Genomic DNA, 27,112 nt, shown 5'->3' with positions numbered 1-27,112 from the left:
ATCCACTATCAATAAATATCGTTTTTTTTTCTATCTTATTGATTCTTTATTGAATATATTGCTGTTTAACCATTAAACTTGGTGTACAGCATTTCATCAAGTTTCCCTGTTAAATCACCACTGAATACCCAGGGATAATATTCAGTAACATTAACTAATACAATACATTGGTTTAATTATCTGAACACATTGGACTATTTTTATAGTTGTTACAAATAGTCTTTGCTAATTCACAAAAAGTATTTTCAGGTATATTCATAAAAAATATCTACACATTATTTTTTTCACGAAAATTGATCCTTCATCCGGAATGACTTTTGGGATTCTTTTATTATCTAATCAGAAACGAATTGCGGTCAATGACCTCGCACGACTTTTCGTATGTTTAAACACAATACAAAAATTCGTGTTATTGCATTGAAAACATTAGTTTGTGTTCTGTTTTTTTCGAAAGCAGTCCGGCCTTTCTTGAGTGCGTTCGTGTTTTTTCGAGTGGTTATACAGATTTCCTATAGTGTTACATGTTAGTTGTTAGTGTATTTATGTTTAAAACAATAAAAAATAACCAAATGTTCAAAACAAGGTCGTACCCAACACTTTGACTGAAATTAATTTGGCTCGTTTAAATTTCATTAAATTTTGACAAAATATTTTCTTTGAGGCTTTGACAAGAATATCAAAATTACAAACAAAATTGAGCCTGACTCTTTATCGAAAAAAAAATGGTTGAATACATAGCAGTTTGAAAAAAAACCTAATTTTGATCATTGAGAAGCTTCATATTTTCTAAACAATAGAACGTGACTGAAAAGTTCAGCTGGTTTCACAGAGTTATCTCCATGTATTGTTATGCACCACTATCGTAGAGTGATTGTATCGGACACAAATTAAGGCTTAGAAATAAGAACGTCTACTTGCAATGATACTTGTATTGGAACCCTGAATAGCTAACGTCACAACAACGGCGACGTCGTGTACAGTAGAGAGCGGTAGCGGGAACAGCTAAAGTGCAAATCTTAACATTCTGGGGGCCCGCAAATAGATTTAATAACAATAAAATGAAAATAAATTATGAAAATTTCACTTTGAATAACTGTCTCTGATAAATATTAAACTTTGAATATCTTTAACCGTCTTTGATAATGAGTGCGAATAAAATAAAATTATTCCTGTAATAAAGCACGAACAGTTAACAGTCCATTAAATTATACGATAGTTTCATTTGGTCCACATTTTTATCTTTTGCTTTGCATCGGTCTCCGCTCGTCTAGCGGGTAGTATTTCACCACACGTTAGGACATCTTAACCTGGTTGATAGTAAGTCAAATAAAACATGCAGAAAATGTCATAAGCGTCATCACACGAGTTTATGTAAGGATAATGCACAAATAGATAAAGAAGTTAGTGTGAACGTAAGTACCATTCAACACAACGCGAAGGAAACGGACACAATTTTACATTCACAGGCAACCACGAAATGTCATGCCCAAAACCGTAATAAATCCTGTAAGTTCAGGACTACAATCTTTAGATGCCAACATTCTTTTTTATGAGGGCGCACAGAGATCGTTCATCACAGAAGACTTAGCCGCTAAATTGCAGTTCTCAATAACTGGCACAGAAAGTTTAAATTTATCCGGATTCGGGGACAGCGCAGAAAGTACGAACTAGACACTGAAAAACTGCAACTATTTATTTGCCCTCAGACGAAGGCAAATTGCCGATCAGAGTATTGATCGTACCGGAAATCGCCGGACCACTTAAAACCTATATCCGCAAAGCTGCTAAATTATCGTTCTTATCCGGGATTAAACTCGCACATCCAGTAAGCGCGAACGACATTTTCCAAGTCTCAGTCCTCGTAAGAGCCGACTACTATTGGTCAATGATAGAAAACAATATCATTAGAGGTGAGGGACCTACTGCCGTGAAATCAAAAATAGGTTATTTACTGTCAGGACCACTCCACGGTACACCAAGTTACAATGACCAGCCAACATCTATGATGAATGTAATGACATCAAGCAAGATAGAAAAATGCGACCTGGAGAAGTTTTGGAAGTTAGAAACACTCGGAATTGAGCGAATAGATGAGAAGGAAACAGGGAACAAGGAATTAAGAGAAGTATATGAGAAGACATGTATCAGTTACCATGACAACATATATTTTGCTACATTATCCTGGTCACGGCACCAATATCGTAGAGTGATTGTATCGGCCACAAATTTAGGCTTAGAAATAAGAACGTCTACTTGCAATGAAACTTGCATTGGAACCCCGAATAGCTAACGTCACAACAACGGTGACGTCGTGTACAATAGAGAGTGGTAGCGGGAACACCTCAAGTGCAATTCTTAACAACCACCAAAAGTACTTTTCAAGGATTGAAACAAATGCATTCGTCAGTTTGATAATTGTGTATTGGCACTTATATGTTGTTATAGACAAGTATGGTTCATTTGTATATATTGCTGTTTGTCATATCTTATTACATGCAGAGTATATATGTAAGACTCAGATCCACGCCCGGTCTCTAATCGACGTCCGTCCCTCAAATCGCCGTCCAAATTTTGCGTCACAAATGATATCCTCAAATCGACGGCAAATGTTATGCCTATCTAATCAACGTCCAATTTTTGGCTTCACTGAACGACGTCCATTTTTTTACTTCTCTAATTGACGTTAAATTTTTAGCTTCTCTAATCTACGTCCGTTTTGGAGACAGAATACAAAATCCAACTGAACCGATATCAGCTGACATTTTTTTTTTAAAACAAAGATGTGATATCTTCACAAGAGATCAATTGATATCGACCACCGTTCGGCCTTCAAAACTGAGAAACGCCCATACCGTATAGTCAGCTATAAAAGGCCTCGATGTGACAATGTAAAACAATTCATACGAGAAAATAAAGACATAGTTGATGTACAAAATAATGCACGAAAAACAAAAATACAACAACGACAACCACTAAATTACATTCTCCTGACTTGGAACAGGCACATACATACATAATGCGGCGAGCACATACATTTATAATGTTTCGGGGTTAAACATGTTAGCATGATTCAACCCCTCTTTCTAACCATTTAGAACTGTGATGAAACAGTACAACATAAGAACGAACTATAAAAACCAGTTGACACTTTTAAACATATAATGTGTGACAAATATATTCGTCTACAAAAGACTCATCAGGGACGCTAAATACTTGAAAATTTAGTTGTCATAAGAACCCTACAAAACATGTATAAGTGTAAGTCCAGTAAATAATCATTTGTTGATATTTGACATCGATTCGAGATGACTACACAATCAATCGGACGTCGTTTTGGCAATACATGACATCAAATTGGACGCCGATTAGAATATCAAAATATTGGACGTCGATTTGAAAATGTGACATCAGATTTGGACGTCGATTGGAGGAACAGACGTTGATTAGAAACTGGACGCCGATCTGAGTCTAACATATATTTGTGACTTAATTATCATAGATAATTCGGATTGAGACATCCATACATATAGTGTACTAAGCTGATGAAATAATAATGTCATTGTTAATTATTTATGAGATTTAATTCAAATTTTATTGTCAATGGGAATAGAAATGGATCGGGTTAAGTGTGTGTGGTTTTTTTTTAATATTTCATTCACGGATTTTTATGTGTGTGGGGGGATTGGTTAGGAGGATAGGTCTCCTTTAGTAGAATATGTTTTATCACATAGAATTTTTCTGATTCCTCACTGCTGTCTAGTAGGTATCTTACTACTTTTTTAAAAAAAATCCAGGGTTCCCCAAACAAATATTGTTATCAGTAAAAAGCAAACGTAGCATGAATTGAAGTAGAAAAGGTTACGAGTTTCCTGCACTATGTTTTAAAGACCGTTTTATAAAGGATTAAATACAATTCTATTTTACAATGCAGAGTAGATGTACGTTTTCAGAACAGAACTTTTGCATTAAATTGAAAAATGTTATTTTGATCTACGAAGTATTACATCCCAGTTCTATTTTTATATTTCATAGTTTCTATTTCTGAAACAAGACTAACACTGGATTTTGACCACAAGGTCTTGAAACCCCTGCTTCTACATAAATAAACACAGTTCATTTTTTTTCATAAAAATAGAAATTTGTGTTTAACATGAATATAAGAGTTAACTCATAATATTCACTACAAACTGTTTCATAGAATACATAAAAAACGTATTTCAGGCAATTCCAATTAGCCAAAATAATATTCAAATACTCCTTTGCTTGAAGCTTTCATTTTAATCCAATATTGCAATGTTTTAAAGAACATACAAGTAGAAAACTTTTATCTAAATTATACATTCAAAACATTTAGATTTTATTCGGACTAAGTCTTAATGATAAAATAAATATAAATAACATTGAGAATGTAAATGGGGAATGTGTCAAATAGACAACAACCCGACCATAGAGCAGACAACAACAGAAGGTCACCAACAGGTGTTCATTGCAACGAGAAACTCCTGCACCCGGAGGTGTCCTTCAACTGGCCCCTAAACAATTATATATACTAGTTCAGTGATAATGAACGCCATACTAAACTCCAAATTGTACACAAGAAACTAAAATTAAAATAATACAAGACTTAAAAAGGCCAGAGGCTCCTGACTTTGGACAGGTGCAAAAATTCGGTGGGGTTAAACATGTTTGTGAGATCTCAACCCCCCTATACCTCTAGCCAGTGCATAGAAGTAAACGTATAACAATACGCACATTAAAATTCAGTTCAAGAGAAGTTTAAGTCTGATTTTAGAAGATGTAACCAAAGAAAACAAACAAAATGACAATAATACATGAATAACATCAGACTACTAGCAGTTAACTGACATGCCAGCTCCAGACTTTAATTAAACTGATTGAAAAATTATTTCTTCATCATATGAATATCAGGCACAATCCTCCCCGTGAGGGGTTTAGTATCATACCATCAAAACATATATGAGTAAAAACATAACCCGTGTCATGCCCACAACTGTTTTTTAAATATTTTTATTTAGTTCCGATGCAAAGACCATGAATCAATATTAACGCCAAAATATGCAATCTGTAATGACCTGACAACAGTATCGTAACTATATCCCTTCTTAATAAGTATATTTAAAGGTTTTGTTAGCTTTTGAGATGAATACTGACATTTTCGTGCTTTATAAAGAATATTTTTATAAAGTTTAGTTCGTTGAAGACTAATGAGGACAACGCGTGGCGGATCCAGTCGGTTTAAAAAGGGGTAGCTAACCCAAGAAAAAAAGGGGGTTTCAGTCATATGTTCCCATTCAAAAACATTGATCGTTAAAAAGGGGGTTTCAGCTCTAGGACCCCATCCCCTTGGATTGCCCAACAAGGTGGGTTCCTACATATGCAACATATATTTTTGAATGCTAAGCGTGTCGACCGGTCGTCGTATTTTTAATCCAAACTCATATATGCCTCAGTATGTTCGACTATGAATGTTTGTTAACTGTTGAGAAGAAATTGGGAGGCTTTTTTTAAGCCGTTACATGTAAAATACATGTATGAGTACCTTAATTAAACTGATAAATGTAAGTACCTTGGATAATATATATTGCATTATCGTCAGGTCTTTCTGTCAAATCCAACGAATGACTAAAAATGTCGTCCGTCTTATACCCGTCCATATTGACAACTGCATACCATGAACATGATGTAATGTTATTTAATAAGAATGCACGATACAGCTAACCTTGACCTGCTGCTCCATATTAGCTCATGGATTAAACGGGAATATGCAAAATGTCAATTTTGACTCTTGTAACATCGATTCAATTGTCAAAGTTTGTATGAAGATGTCATAGTAAGTTAAATAGAAGGGTTCCATTTAAGACAAATAAAGGGTTTAACATCGGGTGTTAGACAGTTATACACTTTGGGGATACGTCCGTTAGGGTTTCTTAACCAGACAAACCTATCCCCTAGTGTGTAACTATATAATATGCTTTGATGATTCATTGTGAATATATGCCGTTAATCTTCACTTAAAAACAGTAATATACTAGAAAGAGTCTAGAATGTCTTTTTTCTTATTCAAATTTTCATTAAAATACCCGAACCCTCTGCTAGAAAACCCGGACGATTTCACTGTTGCTCTCGAATAAAAAACCCGGACAATATCAAAAACTGCGCTGTTCATAGCATCGTATGAAAGTTAACAAAAACAATTCATACAAATGATAAGAGTAAAATTCAATTCATTTGCAAACATTTTGAGACGGCAATCAATTTCATAATTTTCCGTACTTTCGTTGAAACTGTAAATGTGGTTTAAGTTAATTACTTGTGTACATAATATTGTGCATGGTGATGTGTATTCAAATCTTATTTACAAACTTTGCATATTTTCTAGAAGTGCAATTGTTCTGTGTTTATTTTCCCATCTTCCACCAACAACAGTATGGTCCCCTTCGTATTGCCATAATTGTACGTGGCGTCAAACTCAACAAACAAATACACAACACTATAATGGTAATTCGTACTCACAGCATACAAGTTGGTATCATTACGGGCAGATATGAAGAAAGAGGTTACAATAAAGGCAATCGAAATATGACCTGATTTAGTTAAAGCAGTCTTATTATATATAACAGAAACAGAAAAAGCTGCTTATATCTACGTCATTTGTAACGTAGTTGAAAGTTTTTTCATGTGCAATAATATCACATTTACTTTTTTTTCAATATGTATCAGGATATGTGTAATTTAAATATCATTTTTCTTTCCTTTTATTTGATTTCTCCAACGATTTAGCAATTTTACTACTCGATCAATATATTCATACCGTATTATTTTTTTGGGATCTGTATATTTTATTTGACAAAGTTTGACAATCCTGTAAAGAGCGCAATCTCGTACCTTGTCAGTTTTATTTGGATCTATATCTGCTCTTTCTAATAACAATTTAACTATGTTGATGAATCCACCTTTGACAGCTCTGTGCAAGGGAGTATAACCATTCTGAAATGAAAAGTTTGTAATGCTCGTATTATTATACATAAGTTTAAAAACACTTTGTCATACGCATGATTATAGTCTAAAACAAAATAACACTGGCCACAAATTCGAAATTAAAGAACTGCAAAATGATGTTTATTAATCGCATTTTTTTATGGAATTATACTTATGGATTAAATGTATAACGTGTGTAAAAAAAACAAATTCCTTTTAAATTCACAAAGATTGCAAGTTATAAAAAAAAGTCCGTCTGTTTACTCTAGCTTCCACCACCAACAAAACTAGTCGCCATGGAATAACCATTATCATTGAAAGAAGCTGCATACTGCAACAAACAAATACACGAACAATATCATGGTAAGTTGTATCACACTCAAAGAGGTCTCCGTCAAGGCAATCTAGATATGATCATATATCATCAGCTGTCAACACAATACCACACAAACAAACAATCTGCTAACATCTACGTCATTTGTAACGTTGTAGAAAGTTGTCGAAAATTGTCTCAGTGGCAATCATATCACATCTTATATATATAAAGGATGTGTTTACATAACCTAATTTTTCTTTTTAACTTTCCTACAAACCTTCAGAACAGTAAGAAGAAAGAAAACTGACACTTTCAAAATGTTCATGCGTCTCAAGCATATTTCTTGATTTTCCTTCATCAAGAACGCATATTTGAAAGCTGATTATGATACCTGTATATCCTTGAAACGATTGGACTATTATCAGTTTTCTTTTTATATTTTCAACAGCTATTGTCATGTGTAACACACAGTTGCAGTTATAAAATGACTAGAAATGTTAACATGTTGAAAGCTTATACGGAACATACGTTAGAATATAAGAACCTGATTGATAGACTGTAGTTATTGACTTTTACATAACATATAAAAGATTAATTAGATACTTCTTCAACAACTCAAATATAACATGCTTCATTTGTTTTAACGAGTCAGGAAACCAACTTTAAAAGAGATATTGATTAAGCCAATTATGTAGGAATAGGAAACAATATATCCACTAACCTATACCCTTACAAGACATAACAAACGAATATAGACCTAATTCTGAATGAATTGTTTCACGGAGTACTGTTAATAGAAACAATATATATACTAGCCTATACCATTACCAGACATAACAAACAAATACAGACCTATATCTGAATGAACTGTTCCATGGAGCATTGTTAATAGAAACTATATATCTACTAGCCTATACCATTACCAGACAAAACAAACATTTACAGAACTATGTCTGAATGAATTGTTCCATGGAGTATTATAAACAGGCACAATATATCCACCAAACCTATACACTTACCACACATAATAAACGAATACAGACCTAATTCTGAATGAATTGTTCCATGGAGTATTGTTAATAGAAACAATATATCTACTAGCCTATACCATTACCAGACAAAACAAACATTTACAGAACTATGTCTGAATGAATTGTTCCATGGAGTATTATAAACAGGCACAATGTATCCACCAACCTATAGCATTACCGGACATTAACAAACAAATACAGACCCATGTATGAATGAATTGTTCCATGGAGTATTATAAACAGGCACAATATATCCACCAACCTATACTATTATCAGACATAATAAACAAATACAGACCTATGTCTGAATGAATTGTTCCATGGAGTATTGTGAACAGGCACCATATATCCACCAACCTATACCATTACTAGACATTAACAAGAAATACAGACCTATGTCTGAATGAATTGTTCCATGGAGTATTATAAACAGGCACCATATACTTATATATCCTCCAACCTATACCATTACCAGACATAACAAACAAATACAGACCTATGTCTGAATGAATTGTTCCATGGAGTATTATAAACAGGCACAATATATCCACCAACCTATACCATTACCAGACATTAACAAACAAATACAGACCTAAGTCTGAATGAATTGTTCCATGGAGTATTATAAACAGGCACAATATATCCACCAACCTATACTATTACCAGATATAACAAATAAATACAGACCTATGTCTGAATGAAATGATACATGGAGTATTATAAACAGGCATAATATATCCACCAACCTATACCACTACCAGACATAATAAAAAAATACAGACCTATGTCTGAATGAATTGTTCCATGGAGTATTAGAAACAGTCACAATATATCCACCAACCTATACAATTACTAGTTATTAACACACAAATACAGACCTATGTCTGAATGAACTGTTCCATGAAGCATTGTTTATAAGAACAATATATCCACCAACCTATACACTTACCAGACATAACAAACGAATACAGACCTAATTCTGAATGAATTGTTCCATGGAGTATAGTTAATAGAAACAATATATCCACCAACCTATACCATTACCAGACATAAGAAGCAAATACAAAACTATGTCTGAATGAATTGTTACATAGAGTATTATAAACAGACAACATATATACACCAACCTATACCATTACTACACATTAAAAAAAATACAGACCTATGTCTGAATGAATTGTTCCATGGAGTATTGTAAAAAGGCAACATATATCCACCAACCTATACCATTACTACACATTAACAAACAAATACAGACCTATGGCTGAATGAATTGTTCCATGGAGTATTATAAACAGGCACCATATACTGATATATCCTCCAACCTATACCATTACAAGACATAACAAACAAATACAGACCTATGTCTGAATGCATTGTTCCATGGAGTATTATAAACAGTCACAATATGTCCACCAACCTATACCATTACCAGACATAACAAACAAATACAGACCTATGTCTCAATGAATTGTTCCATTGAGCATTGTTAATAGGAACAATATATCTACCAACCTATACCATTACCAGACATAATAAACAAATACAGACCTATGTCTGAATGAATTGTTCCATGGAGTATTATAAACAGGCACAATATATCCACCAAACTATACCATTACCAGACATAACAAACAAATACAGACCTATTTCTGAATGAACTGTTCCATGGAGATTTATAAACAGGCACAATATATCCACCAACCTATACCATGACCAGACATTATAAACAAATACAGACATATGACTGGATAAATTGTTCAATGGAGTATTATACACAGGCACACTATATCCACCAACCTATACCATTACCAGACATAACAAACAAATACAGACCTATGTCTGAATGAATTGTTCCATGGAAAATTATAAACAGGCACCATATATCCACCAACCTATGCCATTACCAGACATTAACAAACAAATACAGACCTATGTCTGAATGAATTGTTTCATGGAGTATTATAAACAGGCATACTATATCCACCAACCTATACCATTACAAGACATTAACAAACAAATACAGACCTATGTCTGAATGAATTGTTTAATGGAGTATTATAAACAGGCATCATATATCCACCAACCTATACCATTACCAGACATTAACAAACAAATACAGACCTAACTCTGAATGAATTGTTCAATGGAGTATTATAAAAAGGCACCATATATCCACCAACCTATGCCATTACCAGACATTAACAAACAAATACAGACCTATGTCTGAATGAATTGTTTCATGGAGTATTATAAACAGGCACCATATATCCACCAACCTATACCATTACCAGACATTAACAAACAAATACAGACCTATGTCTGAATGAATTGTTTCATGGAGTATTATAAACAGGCACCATATATCCACCAACCTATACCATTACTAGACATTAACAAAAAAATACAGACCTATGTCTGAATGAATTGTTCCATGGAGTATTATAAACAGGCACTATATATCCACCAACCTATACCATTACCAGACATAACAAACAAATACAGACCTATGTCTGAATGAATTGTTTCATGGAGTATTATAAACAGGCACCATATATCCACCAAACTATACCATTACCAGACATAACAAACATATACAGACATATGTCTGGATAAATTGTTCAATGGAGTATTATACACAGGCCCACTATATCCACCAAACTATACCATTACCAGACATAACAAACAAATACAGACCTATGTCTGAATGAATTGTTCCATGGAGCATTATAAACAGGCACAATATATCAACCAACCTATACCATAACCAAACATAACAAACAGATACAGACCTATCTGTGAATGAATTGTTCCATGGAGTATTATAAACAGGCACCATATATCCACCAACCTATACCATGACCAGACATTATAAACAAATACAGGCATATGTCAGAATGAATTGTTTCATGGAGCATTGTAAACAGGCACCATATATCCACCATCCTGTACCATTACCAGACATTAACAAACAAATACAGATCTATGTCTGAATGAACTGTTCCATGGAGTATTATAAACAGGCACAATATATCCACCAACCTATACCATTATCAAACATAACAAACAAAAACAGACCTATGTCTGAATAAATTGTTTCATGGAGCATTGTAAACAGGCACCATATATCCACCAACCTATACCATTACCAGACATAACAAAAAAATGCAGACCTATGTCTGAATGAATTGTTCCATGGAGCATTGTAAACAGGCACCATATATCCACCATCCTGTACCATTACCAGACATTTACAAACAAATACAGACCTATGTCTGAATGAATTGTTCAATGGAGTATTTTAAACAGGCACAATATATCCACCAACCTATACCATTACCAGACATAACAAACAGATACAGACCTAATTCTGAATGAATTGTTCCATTGAGCATTGTTAATAGGAACAATATATCTACCTACCTATACCATTACCAAACATAACAAACAGATACAGACCTATGTCCGAATGAATTGTTTGATGGAGTATTGTAAACAGGCATCATATATCCACCAACCTATACCATTACCAGACATTTACAAACAAATACAGACCTATGTCTGAATGAATTGTTCAATGGAGTATTTTAAACAGGCACAATATATCCACCAACCTATACCATTACCAGACATTTACAAATAAATATAGACCTATGTCTGAATGAATTTTTCAATGGAGTATTTTAAACAGGCACAATATATCCACCAACCTATACCATTACCAGATATAACAAACAAATACAGGCCTATGTCTGTGTGAATTGTTTCATGGAGTATTGTAAACAGGCATCATATATCCACCAACATATACCATTACAAGACATTAACAAAAAAAATATAGACCTATGTCTGAATGAATTGTTCCATGGAGTATTATAAACAGGCACCATATATCCACCAACCTATACCATGACCAGACATTATAAACAAATACAGACATATGTCTGAATGAATTGTTTCATGGCGCATTGTAAACAGGCACCATATATCCACCATCCTGTACCATTACCAGACATTAACAAACAAATACAGATCTATGTCTGAATGAACTGTTCAATGGAGTATTATAAACAGGCACAATATATCCACCAACCTATACCATTATCAAACATAACAAACAAAAACAGACCTATGTCTGAATAAATTGTTACATGGAGCATTGTAAACAGGCACCATATATCCACCAACCTATACCATTACCAGACATAACAAAAAAATGCAGACCTATGTCTGAATGAATTGTTCCATGGAGCATTGTAAACAGGCACCATATATCCACCAACCTATACCATTACCAGACATAACAAACAAATACAGGCCTATGTCTGTGTAAATTGTTTCATGGAGTATTGTAAACAGGCATCATATATCCACCAACATATACCATTACAAGACATTAATAAACAAAAATACAGACCTATGTCTGAATGAATTGTTTCATGGAGTATTATAAACAGGCACCATATATCCACCAACCTATACCATTACCAGACATTAACAAACGAATACAGACCTATGTCTGAATGAATTGTTCCATGAAGCATTGTTAATAGGCACAATATATCCACCAACCTATACACCTTCCAGACATTAACAAACGAATACAGACTTAATTCTGAATGAATTGTTCCATGGAATATAGTTATTAAAAACAATATATCTACTAGCCTATACCATTATCAGACATAATAAACAAATACAGAAGTATGTCTGAATGAATTGTTCCATGAAGTATTATAAACAGACACACTATATCCACCAACCTATACCATTACCAGACATTGGATGGAGAGTTGTCTCATTGGCACTCACACCACATCTTCCTATATCTATTAACAAACAAATACAGACCTATGTCTGAATGAATTGTTCCATGGAGTATTGTAAAAAGGCAACATATATCCACCAACCTATACCATTACTACACATTAACAAACAAATACAGACCTATGTCTGAATGAATTGTTCCATGGAGTATTATAAACAGGCACCATATACTGATATATCCTCCAACCTATACCATTACAAGACATAACAAACAAATACAGACCTATGTCTGAATGCATTGTTCCATGGAGTATTATAAACAGTCACAATATGTCCACCAACCTATACCATTACCAGACATAACAAACAAATACAGACCTATGTCTCAATGAATTGTTCCATTGAGCATTGTTAATATGAACAATATATCTACCAACCTATACCATTACCAGACATAATAAACAAATACAGACCTATGTCTGAATGAATTGTTCCATGGAGTATTATAAACAGGCACAATATATCCACCAAACTATACCATTACCAGACATAACAAACAAATACAGACCTATTTCTGAATGAACTGTTCCATGGAGATTTATAAACAGGCACAATATATCCACCAACCTATACCATGACCAGACATTATAAACAAATACAGACATATGTCTGGATAAATTGTTCAATGGAGTATTATACACAGGCACACTATATCCACCAACCTATACCATTACCATACATAACAAACAAATACAGACCTATGTCTGAATGAATTGTTCCATGGAAAATTATAAACAGGCACCATATATCCACCAACCTATGCCATTACCAGACATTAACAAACAAATACAGACCTATGTCTGAATGAATTGTTTCATGGAGTATTATAAACAGGCATACTATATCCACCAACCTATACCATTACAAGACATTAACAAACAAATACAGACCTATGTCTGAATGAATTGTTTAATGGAGTATTATAAACAGGCATCATATATCCACCAACCTATACCATTACCAGACATTAACAAACAAATACAGACCTATGTCTGAATGAATTGTTCAATGGAGTATTATAAACAGGCACCATATATCCACCAACCTATGCCATTACCAGACATTAACAAACAAATACAGACCTATGTCTGAATGAATTGTTTCATGGAGTATTATAAACTGGCACCATATATCCACCAACCTATACCATTACCAGACATTAACAAACAAATACAGACCTATGTCTGAATGAATTGTTTCATGGAGTATTATAAACAGGCACCATATATCCACCAACCTATACCATTACTAGACATTAACAAAAAAATACAGACCTATGTCTGAATGAATTGTTCCATGGAGTATTATAAACAGGCACTATATATCCACCAACCTATACCATTACCAGACATAACAAACAAATACAGACCTATGTCTGAATGAATTGTTTCATGGAGTATTATAAACAGGCACCATATATCCACCAAACTATACCATTACCAGACATAACAAACAAATACAGACATATGTCTGGATAAATTGTTCAATTGAGTATTATACACAGGCCCACTATATCCACTAAACTATACCATTACCAGACATAACAAACAAATACAGACCTATGTCTGAATGAATTGTTCCATGGAGCATTATAAACAGGCACAATATATCAACCAACCTATACCATTATCAAACATATAAAACAAAAACAGACCTATGTCTGAATAAATTGTTTCATGGAGCATTGTAAACAGGCACCATATATCCACCAACCTATACCATTACCAGACATAACAAAAAAATGCAGACCTATGTCTGAATGAATTGTTCCATGGAGCATTGTAAACAGGCACCATATATCCACCATCCTGTACCATTACCAGACATTTACAAACAAATACAGACCTATGTCTGAATGAATTGTTCAATGGAGTATTTTAAACAGGCACAATATATCCACCAACCTATACCATTACCAGACATAACAAACAGATACAGACCTAATTCTGAATGAATTGTTCCATTGAGCATTGTTAATAGGAACAATATATCTACCTACCTATACCATTACCAAACATAACAAACAGATACAGACCTATGTCCGAATGAATTGTTTTATGGAGTATTGTAAACAGGCATCATATATCCACCAACCTATACCATTACCAGACATTTACAAACAAATACAGACCTATGTCTGAATGAATTGTTCAATGGAGTATTTTAAACAGGCACAATATATCCACCAACCTATACCATTACCAGACATTTACAAATAAATATAGACCTATGTCTGAATGAATTTTTCAATGGAGTATTTTAAACAGGCACAATATATCCACCAACCTATACCATTACCAGATATAACAAACAAATACAGGCCTATGTCTGTGTGAATTGTTTCATGGAGTATTGTAAACAGGCATCATATATCCACCAACATATACCATTACAAGACATTAACAAAAAAAATATAGACCTATGTCTGAATGAATTGTTCCATGGAGTATTATAAACAGGCACCATATATCCACCAACCTATACCATGACCAGACATTATAAACAAATACAGACATATGTCTGAATGAATTGTTTCATGGAGCATTGTAAACAGGCACCATATATCCACCATCCTGTACCATTACCAGACATTAACAAACAAATACAGATCTATGTCTGAATGAACTGTTCAATGGAGTATTATAAACAGGCACAATATATCCACCAACCTATACCATTATCAAACATAACAAACAAAAACAGACCTATGTCTGAATAAATTGTTTCATGGAGCATTGTAAACAGGCACCATATATCCACCAACCTATACCATTACCAGACATAACAAAAAAATGCAGACCTATGTCTGAATGAATTGTTCCATGGAGCATTGTAAACAGGCACCATATATCCACCAACCTATACCATTACCAGACATAACAAACAAATACAGGCCTATGTCTGTGTAAATTGTTTCATGGAGTATTGTAAACAGGCATCATATATCCACCAACATATACCATTACAAGACATTAATAAACAAAAATACAGACCTATGTCTGAATGAATTGTTTCATGGAGTATTATAAACAGGCACCATATATCCACCAACCTATACCATTACCAGACATTAACAAACGAATACAGACCTATGTCTGAATGAATTGTTCCAAGAAGCATTGTTAATAGGCACAATATATCCACCAACCTATACACCTTCCAGACATTAACAAACGAATACAGACTTAATTCTGAATGAATTGTTCCATGGAATATAGTTATTAAAAACAATATATCCACCAACCTATACCATGACCAGACATTATAAACAAATACAGACATATGTCTGGATAAATTGTTCAATGGAGTATTATACACAGGCACACTATATCCACCAACCTATACCATTACCAGACATAACAAACAAATACAGACCTATGTTTGAATGAATTGTTCCATGGAGTTTTATAAACAGGCACCATATATCCACCAACCTATGCCATTACCGGACATTAACAAACAAATACAGACCTATGTCTGAATGAATTGTTTCATGGAGCATTATAAACAGGCACAATATATCAACCAACCTATACCATAACCAAACATAACAAACAGATACAGACCTATCTGTGAATGAATTGTTCCATGGAGTATTATAAACAGGCACCATATATCCACCAACCTATACCATGACCAGACATTATAAACAAATACAGGCATATGTCTGAATGAATTGTTTCATGGAGCATTGTAAACAGGCACCATATATCCACCATCCTGTACCATTACCAGACATTAACAAACAAATACAGATCTATGTCTGAATGAACTGTTCAATGGAGTATTATAAACAGGCACAATATATCCACCAACCTATACCATTATCAAACATAACAAACAAAAACAGACCTATGTCTGAATAAATTGTTTCATGGAGCATTGTAAACAGGCACCATATATCCACCAACCTATACCATTACCAGACATAACAAAAAAATGCAGACCTATGTCTGAATGAATTGTTCCATGGAGCATTGTAAACAGGCACCATATATCCACCATCCTGTACCATTACCAGACATTTACAAACAAATACAGACCTATGTCTGAATGAATTGTTCAATGGAGTATTTTAAACAGGCACAATATATCCACCAACCTATACCATTACCAGACATAACAAACAGATACAGACCTAATTCTGAATGAATTGTTCCATTGAGCATTGTTAATAGGAACAATATATCTACCTACCTATACCATTACCAAACATAACAAACAGATACAGACCTATGTCCGAATGAATTGTTTTATGGAGTATTGTAAACAGGCATCATATATCCACCAACCTATACCATTACCAGACATTTACAAACAAATACAGACCTATGTCTGAATGAATTGTTCAATGGAGTATTTTAAACAGGCACAATATATCCACCAACCTATACCATTACCAGACATTTACAAATAAATATAGACCTATGTCTGAATGAATTTTTCAATGGAGTATTTTAAACAGGCACAATATATCCACCAACCTATACCATTACCAGATATAACAAACAAATACAGGCCTATGTCTGTGTGAATTGTTTCATGGAGTATTGTAAACAGGCATCATATATCCACCAACATATACCATTACAAGACATTAACAAAAAAAATATAGACCTATGTCTGAATGAATTGTTCCATGGAGTATTATAAACAGGCACCATATATCCACCAACCTATACCATGACCAGACATTATAAACAAATACAGACATATGTCTGAATGAATTGTTTCATGGAGCATTGTAAACAGGCACCATATATCCACCATCCTGTACCATTACCAGACATTAACAAACAAATACAGATCTATGTCTGAATGAACTGTTCAATGGAGTATTATAAACAGGCACAATATATCCACCAACCTATACCATTATCAAACATAACAAACAAAAACAGACCTATGTCTGAATAAATTGTTTCATGGAGCATTGTAAACAGGCACCATATATCCACCAACCTATACCATTACCAGACATAACAAAAAAATGCAGACCTATGTCTGAATGAATTGTTCCATGGAGCATTGTAAACAGGCACCATATATCCACCAACCTATACCATTACCAGACATAACAAACAAATACAGGCCTATGTCTGTGTAAATTGTTTCATGGAGTATTGTAAACAGGCATCATATATCCACCAACATATACCATTACAAGACATTAATAAACAAAAATACAGACCTATGTCTGAATGAATTGTTTCATGGAGTATTATAAACAGGCACCATATATCCACCAACCTATACCATTACCAGACATTAACAAACGAATACAGACCTATGTCTGAATGAATTGTTCCAAGAAGCATTGTTAATAGGCACAATATATCCACCAACCTATACACCTTCCAGACATTAACAAACGAATACAGACTTAATTCTGAATGAATTGTTCCATGGAATATAGTTATTAAAAACAATATATCCACCAACCTATACCATGACCAGACATTATAAACAAATACAGACATATGTCTGGATAAATTGTTCAATGGAGTATTATACACAGGCACACTATATCCACCAACCTATACCATTACCAGACATAACAAACAAATACAGACCTATGTTTGAATGAATTGTTCCATGGAGTTTTATAAACAGGCACCATATATCCACCAACCTATGCCATTACCGGACATTAACAAACAAATACAGACCTATGTCTGAATGAATTGTTTCATGGAGTATTATAAACAGGCATACTATATCCACCAACCTATACCATTACAAGACATTAACAAACAAATACAGAACTATGTCTGAATGAATTGTTTAATGGAGTATTATAAACAGGCATCATATATCCACCAACCTATACCATTACCAGACATTAACAAACAAATACAGACCTATGTCTGAATGAATTGTTCAATGGAGTATTATAAACAGGCACCATATATCCACCAACCTATGCCATTACCAGACATTAACAAACAAATACAGACCTATGTCTGAATGAATTGTTTCATGGAGTATTATAAACAGGCACCATATATCCACCAACCTATACCATTACCAGACATTAACAAACAAATACAGACCTATGTCTGAATGAATTGTTTCATGGAGTATTATAAACAGGCACCATATATCCACCAACCTATACCATTACTAGACATTAACAAAAAAATACAGACCTATGTCTGAATGAATTGTTCCATGGAGTATTATAAACAGGCACCATATATCCACCAACCTATACCATGACCAGACATTATAAAAAAAATACAGACATATGTCTGAATGAATTGTTTCATGGAGCATTGTAAACAGGCACCATATATCCACCAACCTTTACCATTACTAGACATTAACAAAAAAATACAGACCTATATCTGAATGAATTGTTCCATGGAGTATTATAAACAGGCACCATATATCCACCAACCTATACCATTACCAGACATAACAAACAAATACAGACATATGTCTGAATGAATTGTTTCATGGAGTATTATAAACAGGCACCATATATCCACCAAACTATACCATTACCAGACATAACAAACAAATACAGACCTATTTCTGAATGAACTGTTCCATGGAGATTTATAAACAGGCACAATATATCCACCAACCTATACCATGACCAGACATTATAAACAAATACAGACATATGTCTGGATAAATTGTTCAATGGAGTATTATACACAGGCACACTATATCCACCAACCTATACCATTACCAGACATAACAAAAAAATGCAGACCTATGTCTGAATGAATTGTTCCATGGAGCATTGTAAACAGGCACCATATATCCACCAACCTATACCATTACCAGACATAACAAACAAATACAGGCCTATGTCTGTGTAAATTGTTTCATGGAGTATTGTAAACAGGCATCATATATCCACCAACATATACCATTACAAGACATTAATAAACAAAAATACAGACCTATGTCTGAATGAATTGTTTTATGGAGTATTATAAACAGGCACCATATATCCACCAACCTATACCATTACCAGACATTAACAAACGAATACAGACCTATGTCTGAATGAATTGTTCCAAGAAGCATTGTTAATAGGCACAATATATCCACCAACCTATACACCTTCCAGACATTAACAAACGAATACAGACTTAATTCTGAATGAATTGTTCCATGGAATATAGTTATTAAAAACAATATATCCACCAACCTATACCATGACCAGACATTATAAACAAATACAGACATATGTCTGGATAAATTGTTCAATGGAGTATTATACACAGGCACACTATATCCACCAACCTATACCATTACCAGACATAACAAACAAATACAGACCTATGTTTGAATGAATTGTTCCATGGAGTTTTATAAACAGGCACCATATATCCACCAACCTATGCCATTACCGGACATTAACAAACAAATACAGACCTATGTCTGAATGAATTGTTTCATGGAGTATTATAAACAGGCATACTATATCCACCAACCTATACCATTACAAGACATTAACAAACAAATACAGAACTATGTCTGAATGAATTGTTTAATGGAGTATTATAAACAGGCATCATATATCCACCAACCTATACCATTACCAGACATTAACAAACAAATACAGACCTATGTCTGAATGAATTGTTCAATGGAGTATTATAAACAGGCACCATATATCCACCAACCTATGCCATTACCAGACATTAACAAACAAATACAGACCTATGTCTGAATGAATTGTTTCATGGAGTATTATAAACAGGCACCATATATCCACCAACCTATACCATTACCAGACATAAACAAACAAATACAGACCTATGTCTGAATGAATTGTTTCATGGAGTATTATAAACAGGCACCATATATCCACCAACCTATACCATTACTAGACATTAACAAAAAAATACAGACCTATGTCTGAATGAATTGTTCCATGGAGTATTATAAACAGGCACCATATATCCACCAACCTATACCATGACCAGACATTATAAAAAAAATACAGACATATGTCTGAATGAATTGTTTCATGGAGCATTGTAAACAGGCACCATATATCCACCAACCTTTACCATTACTAGACATTAACAAAAAAATACAGACCTATATCTGAATGAATTGTTCCATGGAGTATTATAAACAGGCACCATATATCCACCAACCTATACCATTACCAGACATAACAAACAAATACAGACATATGTCTGAATGAATTGTTTCATGGAGTATTATAAACAGGCACCATATATCCACCAAACTATACCATTACCAGACATAACAAACAAATACAGACCTATTTCTGAATGAACTGTTCCATGGAGATTTATAAACAGGCACAATATATCCACCAACCTATACCATGACCAGACATTATAAACAAATACAGACATATGTCTGGATAAATTGTTCAATGGAGTATTATACACAGGCACACTATATCCACCAACCTATACCATTACCAGACATAACAAAAAAATGCAGACCTATGTCTGAATGAATTGTTCCATGGAGCATTGTAAACAGGCACAATATATCCACCAACCTATACCATTACCAGACATAACAAACAAATACAGACCTATGTCTGGATAAATTGTTCCATTGAGCATTGTTAAAAGGAACAATATATCTACCTACCTATACCATTACCAAACATAACAAACAGATACAGACCTATGTCCGAATGAATTGTTTTATGGAGTATTGTAAACAGGCATCATATATCCACCAACCTATACCATTACCAGACATTTACAAACAAATACAGACCTATGTCTGAATGAATTGTTCAATGGAGTATTTTAAACAGGCACAATATATCCACCAACCTATACCATTACCAGACATTTACAAACAAATACAGACCTATGTCTGAATGAATTGTTCAATGGAGTATTTTAAACAGGCACCATATATCCACCAACCTATACCATTACCAGACATTTACAAACAAATACAGACCTATGTCTGAATGAATTGTTCAATGGAGTATTTTAAACAGGCACCATATATCCACCAAACTATACCATTACCAGACATAACAAACAAATACAGACCTATTTCTGAATGAACTGTTCCATGGAGATTTATAAACAGGCACAATATATCCACCAACCTATACCATTATCAAACATAACAAACAAAAACAGACCTATGTCTGAATAAATTGTTTCATGGAGCATTGTAAACAGGCACCATATATCCACCAACCTATATCATTACCAGACATAACAAAAAAATGCAGACCTATGTCTGAATGAATTGTTCCATGGAGCATTGTAAACAGGCACAATATATCCACCAACCTATACCATTACCAGACATAACAAACAAATACAGACCTATGTCTGGATAAATTGTTCCATTGAGCATTGTTAATAGGAACAATATATCTACCTACCTATACCATTACCAAACATAACAAACAGATACAGACCTATGTCCGAATGAATTGTTTTATGGAGTATTGTAAACAGGCATCATATATCCACCAACCTATACCATTACCAGACATTTACAAACAAATACAGACCTATGTCTGAATGAATTGTTCAATGGAGTATTTTAAACAGGCACAATATATCCACCAACCTATACCATTACCAGACATTTACAAATAAATATAGACCTATGTCTGAATGAAATTTTCAATGGAGTATTTTAAACAGGCACAATATATCCACCAACCTATACCATTACCAGACATAACAAACAAATACAGGCCTATGTCTGTGTGAATTGTTTCATGGAGTATTGTAAACAGGCATCATATATCCACCAACATATACCATTACAACACATTAACAAAAAAAATATAGACCTATGTCTGAATGAATTGTTCCATGGAGCATTGTAAACAGGCACAATATATCCACCAACCTATACCATTACCAGACATAACAAACAAATACAGACCTATGTCTGGATAAATTGTTCCATTGAGCATTGTTAAAAGGAACAATATATCTACCTACCTATACCATTACCAAACATAACAAACAGATACAGACCTATGTCCGAATGAATTGTTTTATGGAGTATTGTAAACAGGCATCATATATCCACCAACCTATACCATTACCAGACATTTACAAACAAATACAGACCTATGTCTGAATGAATTGTTCAATGGAGTATTTTAAACAGGCACAATATATCCACCAACCTATACCATTACCAGACATTTACAAACAAATACAGACCTATGTCTGAATGAATTGTTCAATGGAGTATTTTAAACAGGCACCATATATCCACCAACCTATACCATTACCAGACATTTACAAACAAATACAGACCTATGTCTGAATGAATTGTTCAATGGAGTATTTTAAACAGGCACCATATATCCACCAAACTATACCATTACCAGACATAACAAACAAATACAGACCTATTTCTGAATGAACTGTTCCATGGAGATTTATAAACAGGCACAATATATCCACCAACCTATACCATTATCAAACATAACAAACAAAAACAGACCTATGTCTGAATAAATTGTTTCATGGAGCATTGTAAACAGGCACCATATATCCACCAACCTATATCATTACCAGACATAACAAAAAAATGCAGACCTATGTCTGAATGAATTGTTCCATGGAGCATTGTAAACAGGCACAATATATCCACCAACCTATACCATTACCAGACATAACAAACAAATACAGACCTATGTCTGGATAAATTGTTCCATTGAGCATTGTTAATAGGAACAATATATCTACCTACCTATACCATTACCAAACATAACAAACAGATACAGACCTATGTCCGAATGAATTGTTTTATGGAGTATTGTAAACAGGCATCATATATCCACCAACCTATACCATTACCAGACATTTACAAACAAATACAGACCTATGTCTGAATGAATTGTTCAATGGAGTATTTTAAACAGGCACAATATATCCACCAACCTATACCATTACCAGACATTTACAAATAAATATAGACCTATGTCTGAATGAATTTTTCAATGGAGTATTTTAAACAGGCACAATATATCCACCAACCTATACCATTACCAGACATAACAAACAAATACAGGCCTATGTCTGTGTGAATTGTTTCATGGAGTATTGTAAACAGGCATCATATATCCACCAACATATACCATTACAACACATTAACAAAAAAAATATAGACCTATGTCTGAATGAATTGTTCCATGGAGTATTATAAACAGGCACCATATATCCACCAACCTATACCATGACCAGACATTATAAACAAATACAGACATATGTCTGAATGAATTGTTTCATGGAGCACTGTAAACAGGCACCATATATCCACCATCCTGTACCATTACCAGACATTAACAAACAAATACAGATCTATGTCTGAATGAACTGTTCAATGGAATATTATAAACAGGCACAATATATCCACCAACCTATACCATTATCAAACATAACAAACAAAAACAGACCTATGTCTGAATAAATTGTTTCATGGAGCATTGTAAACAGGCACCATATATCCACCAACCTACACCATTACCAGACATAACAAAAAAATGCAGACCTATGTCTGAATGAATTGTTCCATGGAGCATTGTAAACAGGCACCATATATCCACCAACCTATACCATTACCAGACATAACAAACAAATACAGGCCTATGTCTGTGTGAATTGTTCCATTGAGCATTGTTAATAGGAACAATATATCTACCTACCTATACCATTACCAAACATAACAAACAGATACAGACCTATGTCCGAATCAATTGTTTTATGGAGTATTGTAAACAGGCATCATATATCCACCAACCTATACCATTACCAGACATTTACAAACAAATACAGACCTATGTCTGAATGAATTGTTCAATGGAGTATTTTAAACAGGCACAATATATCCACCAACCTATACCATTACCAGACATTTACAAACAAATATAGACCTATGTCTGTGTGAATTGTTTTATGGAGTATTGTAAACAGGCATCATATATCCACCAACCTATACCATTACCAGACATTTACAAACAAATACAGACCTATGTCTGAATGAATTGTTTAATGGAGTATTATAAACAGGCATCATATATCCACCAACCTATACCATTACCAGACATTAACAAACAAATACAGACCTAAGTCTGAATTAATTGTTCAATGGCGTATTATAAACAGACACCATATATCCACCAACCTATGCCATTACCAGACATTAACAAACAAATACAGACCTATGTCTGAATGAATTGTTCCATGGAGTATTATAAACATGCACCATATATCCACCAACCTATACCATTACAAGACATTAACAAACAAATACAGACCTATGTCTGAATGAATTGTTTCATGAAGTATTATAAACATGCACCATATATCCACCAACCTATACCATTACCAGACATAACAAACAAATACAGACATATGTCTGAATGAATTGTTTCATGGAGTGTTATAAACATGCACCATATATCCACCAACCTTTACCATTACTAGACATTAACAAAAAAATACAGACCTATATCTGAATGAATTGTTCCATGGAGTATTATAAACAGGCACCATATATCCACCAACCTATACCATTGCCAGACATAACAAACAAATACAGACATATGTCTGAATGAATTGTTTCATGAAGTATTATAAACAGGCACCATATATCCACCAAACTATACCATTACCAGACATAACAAACAAATACAGACCTTTTTCTGAATGAACTGTTCCATGGAGATTTATAAACAGGCACAATATATCCACCAACCTATACCATTACCAGACATAACAAACAAATACAGACCTATGTCTGAATGAATTGTTCCATGGAGTTTTATAAACAGGCACCATATATCCACCAACCTATGCCATTACCAGACATTAACAAACAAATACAGACCTATGTCTGAATGAATTGTTTCATGGAGTATTATAAACAGGCATACTATATCCACCAACCTATACCATTACAAGACATTAACAAACAAATACAGACCTATGTCTGAATGAATTGTTTAATGGAGTATTATAAACAGGCATCATATATCCACCAACCTATACCATTACCAGACATTAACAAACAAATACAGACCTATGTCTGAATGAATTGTTCAATGGAGTATTATAAACAGGCACCATATATCCACCAACCTTTACCATTACTAGACATTAACAAAAAAATACAGACCTATGTCCGAATGAATTGTTTTATGGAGTATTGTAAACAGGCATCATATATCCACCAACCTATACCATTACCAGACATTTACAAACAAATACAGACATATGTCTGAATGAATTGTTCAATGGAGTATTTTAAACAGGCACAATATATCCACCAACCTATACCATTACCAGACATTTACAAACAAATATAGACCTATGTCTGAATGAATTGTTCAATGGAGTATTTTAAACAGGCACAATATATCCACCAACCTATACCATTACCAGACATAACAAACAAATACAGGCCTATGTCTGTGTGAATTGTTTCATGGAGTATTGTAAACAGGCATCATATATCCACCAACATATACCATTACAAGACATTAACAAAAAAAATACAGACCTATGTCTGAATGAATTGTTTCATGGAGTATTATAAACAGGCACCATATATCCACCAACCTATACCATTACCAGACATTAACAAACGAATACAGACCTATGTCTGAATGAATTGTTCCATGGAGCATTGTTAATAGGCACAATATATCTACCAACCTATACACCTTCCAGACATTAACAAACGAATACAGACTTAATTCTGAATGAATTGTTCCCTGGAATATAGTTATTAAAAACAATATATCTACTAGCCTATACCATTATCAGACATAATAAACAAATACAGAAGTATGTCTGAATGAATTGTTCCATGAAGTATTATAAACAGGCACACTATATCCACCAACCTATACCATTACCAGACATTGGATGGAGAGTTGTCTCATTGGCACTCACACAACATCTTCCTATATCTATTAACAAACAAATAA

The 27,112-nt window shown here is 33.8% G+C and overlaps 1 protein-coding gene across 1 annotated transcript in view; it reads right to left on the bottom strand.

Annotated features, from left to right (window-relative positions):
• LOC134727751 (ankyrin-1-like) overlaps nt 1-27,112 on the bottom strand; it is a 619,083-nt gene that overhangs the window by 532,829 nt on the left and 59,142 nt on the right. The window contains exon 9 of the mRNA XM_063592138.1: nt 6,907-7,008. Within this exon, the coding sequence (XP_063448208.1) occupies nt 6,907-7,008 (102 nt within the window). The remainder of the gene's footprint in view (nt 1-6,906; nt 7,009-27,112) is intronic.

The sequence above is a fragment of the Mytilus trossulus genome, chromosome 8 (assembly GCF_036588685.1).
Source record: "Mytilus trossulus isolate FHL-02 chromosome 8, PNRI_Mtr1.1.1.hap1, whole genome shotgun sequence".
In the NCBI taxonomy this organism is placed as follows: Eukaryota; Metazoa; Mollusca; class Bivalvia; order Mytilida; family Mytilidae; genus Mytilus; species Mytilus trossulus.
Note: the sequence above shows the minus strand (reverse complement) of the source record. Positions and strands in the feature narration are given on the sequence as shown.